The sequence below is a fragment of the Palaemon carinicauda genome, chromosome 24 (genome assembly GCF_036898095.1).
Source record: "Palaemon carinicauda isolate YSFRI2023 chromosome 24, ASM3689809v2, whole genome shotgun sequence".
Taxonomy (NCBI): domain Eukaryota; kingdom Metazoa; phylum Arthropoda; class Malacostraca; order Decapoda; family Palaemonidae; genus Palaemon; species Palaemon carinicauda.
Window position 1 is genome coordinate 108,255,995 of NC_090748.1, and position 6,200 is coordinate 108,262,194.

At 37.3% G+C, this 6,200-nt stretch overlaps 1 protein-coding gene across 1 annotated transcript in view; it reads right to left on the bottom strand.

Annotated features, from left to right (window-relative positions):
- Pi3K59F (phosphatidylinositol 3-kinase 59F) overlaps positions 1-5,605 on the bottom strand; it is a 31,641-nt gene extending 26,036 nt beyond the window's left edge. Inside the window, exons 1-3 of the mRNA XM_068348430.1 lie at positions 3,799-5,605; positions 1,986-2,120; positions 1,199-1,327 (exon numbers count right to left, since the gene is read on the bottom strand). Coding sequence (XP_068204531.1) covers positions 1,199-1,327; positions 1,986-2,120; positions 3,799-5,445 — 1,911 coding nt within the window. The 5' untranslated portion in view covers positions 5,446-5,605. The remainder of the gene's footprint in view (positions 1-1,198; positions 1,328-1,985; positions 2,121-3,798) is intronic.
- Between the last annotated feature and the right edge of the window lie 595 nt (positions 5,606-6,200).

Genomic DNA, 6,200 nt, shown 5'->3' on the forward strand with positions numbered 1-6,200 from the left:
AACCAAGTTCAGCTGGTACTGCTAGGGTGGCACAACCCACCCTCCCCCGTTATCCACCACAGATGAAGCTTCATAATGCTGAATCCCCTACTGCTGCTACCTCCGCGGTCATCCAAGGCACCGGAGGAAGCAGCAGCGCCTACCGGAAATGCCTCACAATCGCTCACCATTCATTCCTATTTCTAGCACGCTCTCCTGCCTCTCTCACATCTATCCTCCTATCACCCAGTAAGCAAAACGACATTTGTAATAACCTGATATCTATTTCATATGAGGCCAGACTATTTACCGACTTGTTTTGGCTGGAAATCATAGGCACTGGATTTAGTTTGACCTATTTACAAACAGCTTCTTGGAACAAATCAAGTTTGTAAGATGAGGAACTTCTGTACTGTTGTAGCCAATGATACGAGCATGGCAAATACAATGCAGTCAATGGATGTAATTCATCGCTGCAGAAAATGTAAGATGGAAGCAGTACTAAAATCAAAGGACGAAGTCCTAATTAAGATTTTCTAGATCTTATTTATCTCCTGCACTTAACCCTTTTACCCCCAGCCTCTTTGGAAATTTCCAACCCTTAACCCCCAGGAGGTTATTTTTTCCCCAGCACATTTTGCAGTCTATTTTTTTTAAATTGCTCTAACAGCCTTAATTTTTGTCATAGAGAAGTCAGGTTCGTCTCATTCTCTAGGAAAATACCTGAATTTTCTCAAAAAATTATCAAAAATATGAAAAAAAAAATTTGTATAGCATTTTTTTTGCAAGGACGTACCGGTACGTCCATGGGGGTAAAGGGATGACTTTTGTGAAACGTACCACTACGTCCTTTGGGGGTAAAAGGGTTAAAAGTATCCTACATAGCCATAACTAACAACTGAAGTCACTAAGTCAACGAAAAATAAAACTTACAATTGATGTCACTTGGATTACAAATCGATAAACTTCTATAGGTAATTCATTGTAATTCATTACATGCTTTTATTTTTTTTAATCCTTTGGAAACCATAACCATTACTTAACCTATAATTCAGACCATCTTCAAAATCCAATATTACAATTTGTGAAAACCACCCATGCAATGATATCTTCATTATCATTCTACATTAGTTATTCACTACATGGCTAGATATGACATGAGTATATCTCCACTCTAAGATATCTTTCAGATAAGACCTCAAAGAAAAAAATATCGTACCTCAGGGTCCAACGGCAATGCAAGGGGCTCAAAGTTGGCAAAATTTGTCTTGAACGCCTCAGGATCAGCCAGTAAGGTTTGGAGTTTTTCAATTCGTCTCATGCGATTACTGCTCTCTTTGGCTACACACTGCAATAAAAGAAATAATGAATAAAATAGGTTACAGCGAGTTATTTTCTTAGTTGATATCTATACACATACTGTATTCTTAATTCAAACTAAAAAATATGAATAAGACACATTTTGTATACTGTAGTTATCCACTTGAAATGGCTTTCACCTTAGACTAGGATACTCCCTAATGGAATACATTGTATACTATGTTTTTAAAATAGGGAAGCCCATATGAAAGAATCTATACAATATCCAGATTGCAAGCAATCTACATAATGATTTCTGTGTAGTCAATTGATTACTGTCCATGAAAACATGCAGAAAATAAACTAGATTGGATGCTAAAAGGTAAAGAGAAGGAGAAACGAGATCTAGCATTAGACCGTTCCAGTAAATATTCCCCCTTCTCCTTAATTGTATACGAAAGCTTTGAACAATGCACTGTAAAGCCTTTTTGTCCTTTATATCAAGGCCTGTTGCGAATTTGGTGTTATACTGTATAACTACGATTAAATACACATAAATATTGAACAAAGGTTTGACTGTAAACTGAAGTGAATAACAGACAAATATACATGAGATAATACATCTGATATTCAACCATAACCTTAAGATACTAAGACTTAAAATAGAAATGCACATAAATACAAAAACAAATTGAATTAAGTCTTACCTTGACTAACGCAACCAACTGATCCATGAAGTGATGCTGACGCATTAACGACTGACGTGAGGCTCTAGCCTCTCGGCATCCTTGCTGAAGAGCCAATTTGAACCTTCTTAGGACCCAAAGATACATTTCACGAACCTTTAAATAAAAAAAAAAGCTTGTTGAATAATGTTCAACATTTTCTGAAAGCATAATACCATACGTTGTTCATCCTCTATTCTTATGCCTATTGATGCAAAGGGTCTCGGTTAGATTTCGCCAGTCACCTATCTCTGTTGTTATTATGATACACAAATTTAGAGTGATTCTTCAGAATGCTTTGTATGAACCATACCCTCTGTTATCATTTGACATTTGTATTCTGGTAGTTGTAAATAAAATTTACTGTATAGTGCAAAATATTAATAAATAAAGTACCATCACCCATAAGAGGACATAAAACTTATAGTGTGAGCTTTCTCTGGCAAAAATACCTACAAAAAAAATCCTACTTAAAAAAAGAAAAGAAAAAAAACACAGGCATGTGACCTTACCTAACCTAACCAAACATTCTCTACTCTAGCATTCAAAAGTACAAGTTAAAGATTATTTGTTTTTAAAAGAACAATGGCTAAACATTAACCTTAATTTAGCAATAAAATACGGACTCAAGTTGGATAGAAGCATTACTAAGGCAAAATGCATATATGCTACACAGATGGTTTAGGAAATATGATATCGTAAAACAGGTTAAGGAACAGGGGCAAGTAGGTAAGTACGGAGGACACAGTGCCCTAGGTGTGGTTAGGTTAGATAGCATCCCTATGTTTTTCTCAATTAAAATCCCAATGAGCCCACCATTTCTGTTGATCTTGAAGGGGATCCTGCATCTCTGAAATTGCTCATTCACAATAGAAATGAAGGGCAGAGTTGTTCAAAACATAACATGATTATGAAGAGAAAGGTTTAGTGTCCCGAATCCAACTCTGGTCTAACCTGTAAATTTATTCATTTGTTTTAGATTCTTTATCCTAATATAAGTAATCAATTAACTTGTCACTGATTACAGGAAATCTAGCTAACCTTTATGTTTTTCTAAAGAACAAATACTTTGGATCCGGTGAGTGAGAGTTGACATTTAACAACTATTATTTAAAAGCAGATATCCTAATCATCCCAAAACCCTACAAAGCAGACATTCCCTATTTTACATGACAATACTGTAACTGAATACTGTATCCAGATAAGTTACATCAGTTCTTCAAAATCCGAAATACAGTAGTAAAAATTAAGATAATGGCTATATATTTACAAGTTCCCCTTGCTTTAAAATGACTTTAAATAATCTCTTTACAAAATCTTGTTCTTTTCAATCAACTTTCTACCATGGAACTTTTCCCAAGGTTGCAAGGTGGGGGAGGGAGCAAGGGGGGGGGGGGGTTTCCTCCCGCAGTAAGTACATAGATGTAGGTTAGGTTTGGTGGGGTAACTTATGTTACAACATATCTTTTTAAATTCCCAAAAACTTTTAAAGCCTATATAAATGACTTTGATTTCATTGAAAATGGGATAACTGATGTGGGGTTCCATTATTAAGGGCACAGCAAGTCAATTCTTTTTTTCTGCAGAATTGGAGCATTTCCGGGAAAATTTGCACGGAAGAAAGTCGATTAGAAAGAACAAAACTGCGTAAATAAAAAATACTGAAAGTCATACTGTACTAACGTGAAGGGAAGTTATAAATATTCATTTAATAATCAAAAGTTTAAAAAATATAAAATTTGTCTTTCTTAGTATATACAGTACCATGAAATACAGTCGATTTTTTAAAACTCACCTTTGTATCAAGTTTAAGGCCATGTTCGTGCTCCTCACACTCCACCAGTAAATACCAGTACAAATAATTCGCTAATGTTGGATTTTTCGTGGCACGATGGATCAAAAAAGTTGCCAAATCCAGATTTGTATCAATCTCTTCTGCTAATTTAGGCAGTAATTCGGACATGGGCTCTGATACAAATTGGTCGGATGTTTCCACTTCAGCATTAAATGATGATGTCGGTGAACGCTGAATAGTCGCAGCCTCGCTTTCTTCCATTGAAGATGAAGAAATTGACTGTGTCAATTCTCCTCCAGGAGATTCTTGAGACTCTGCCATTTCCTGTGCAGGAGTCTCTGATGGTGTCCCTCCTGTACCAGTGTCTGCTCCACTGGTGTCGCTAGCAGATGAATAGTGCGACACATCACAAAGGCTCATGTTAACGCCCTCTAGAGCCTCATATTTCAAAGCCTGAACCAGCTGAAGGAGATAAAGCAAGAGATCCTCATCAGCTGCAAGACTAAGGCGCTCGACAGCATAACGACGAACATCAGGGTGAGTAAAACCCGGTCCTAAAAGTTCTAGAGCATCGTCTGCATCTGGTGGAGCCCAGCGACCGAGAAGTTCAATTGCTTGTTTAGTTTCTCCTGACAATTTCCAATTGACACACTTCAAAAACTTTGTTAAAGCCTTTTTCTGGGAGCTCAAGTAAAAACGATACTTCCACACTGTGTCTTGGTCGTCATTTGATAACTGCTTTGTAGGTGGATAAGCCATGATAGTATTCAGGATGTCTCTTATAGCAGAGTTGGGCTTCAAATCTCGATCTGTCACACCAGAACGATTTGATCTTGCAAGTTTGTGGTGCTTTGCTTCCTGAAGATTTTCTAACAAAATTTCTGGATCAGGCATCCTCACAATATTCCCGCTGGTACGGTGGTCGTACACCATACTCCCGCCACTCTCCCACCATACAATAGAATATATAACTCCCTCATGCTCAACTCTAGGAAACTCAACCATTAAATACATGGAATTTGACGATCGTTTTTCTCGTTCATTAATATGTTCAATTTCCCGAAAAGTTAGACGATCCAACCAATCAACTTTCATGATGTGTCCATTTCTATGCTTTTTTGCGAGCTTTGCCAGTCTCTGCATTTGATCTTTTCCATGATCTTGCCCCTTGCCCGGAGTTAGAACAGGGTGAGCGACCTGCCCGGGCCACACGCGCAGGTCATGTAGGCCCTGCCGAAATACCCCATGCTTTCCAAAGAACGATATTGTGGTGCCACCGATAGGTTCACTCCTACGAGGTCCGTAAGTATCATATATGGTTAAAGCCAGCACAGCGTTCCTGGGCAAATCACTGAACCTCAGGGGTAGAGTTAACCACTCATTCCAATTCCAACGAGCTGAAAACGACTTGTAAGAAGTTCGCACGGGCAATGTTAATTCACGACCATCGGAGTAAACCTGGCAAGCGACGTATAAATCCGAACAACCAGCCTGATAAAGGCCGGAGAACTTCAGCATAGGGTCCTCAAGTAGAGCTTTATAATTGGGCTTCTCTCGTTTCCCATCTAAAGTGCCTATCTTTATTTGAATATCAACGTCGAGATCGGAGCTATACACGAACCAAAACTTATCACTATCAGGTTCCATTTTTCCCTTTTATTCTAAAGGCGTCACAAGGGCTTAAGCATGGCGCAATTTCCCACAAGACACTGGCAACCACTATCGCTCTCAGGGTACTGGGGGTGGTCATACAGTATCAGTACGTCGTCTTCTACTTCGTCGGTGATCAGCTGGGAATCTCAGATGACGATTGTAAACAAGGACACTTGGGCGATATTGTCCGGGAATCATTGAAGTACAACACCTTATCATTCATTGTCTTTGTTACCTGAAGAATATTATATGCCCTTTTCATATTCATTTTACATTTTAAACTAAGCTAAAATTTACTAAATAATATAATATATTCAAATTTTTTATTTACATTGCAAATTTCTTTCGGAACAGATGAGAGCAGATGTTGTTTGGGAATCATTGGAGTACACCTAACTATTCATTGTCTTTGTTACCTAAAAGAATAATATATAACCTTTTAATGTTTAACTTATATTTCTCCCTTAACTATAAAATACTAAATAATATAATATACTCAAAATTTATAGTTACGTTGCAATTTTCGTTAGGAACAAATGAGGGAGTAAGGGTTTTACTTTTTATCAGTTAATGACCATAAAGAAATTGAGAAATTGACTTCACTAACTTAAAGCAAGTTATACTACTATTTTCATGACCCTATCACACAAGGAAACAATAATCACTAAAGGACCTACAAGATCATATAATATGAGATATTGTGTACGTTTTTGTTCAACAGTTTATTTATTCTTTAGCAGTAAATGTAT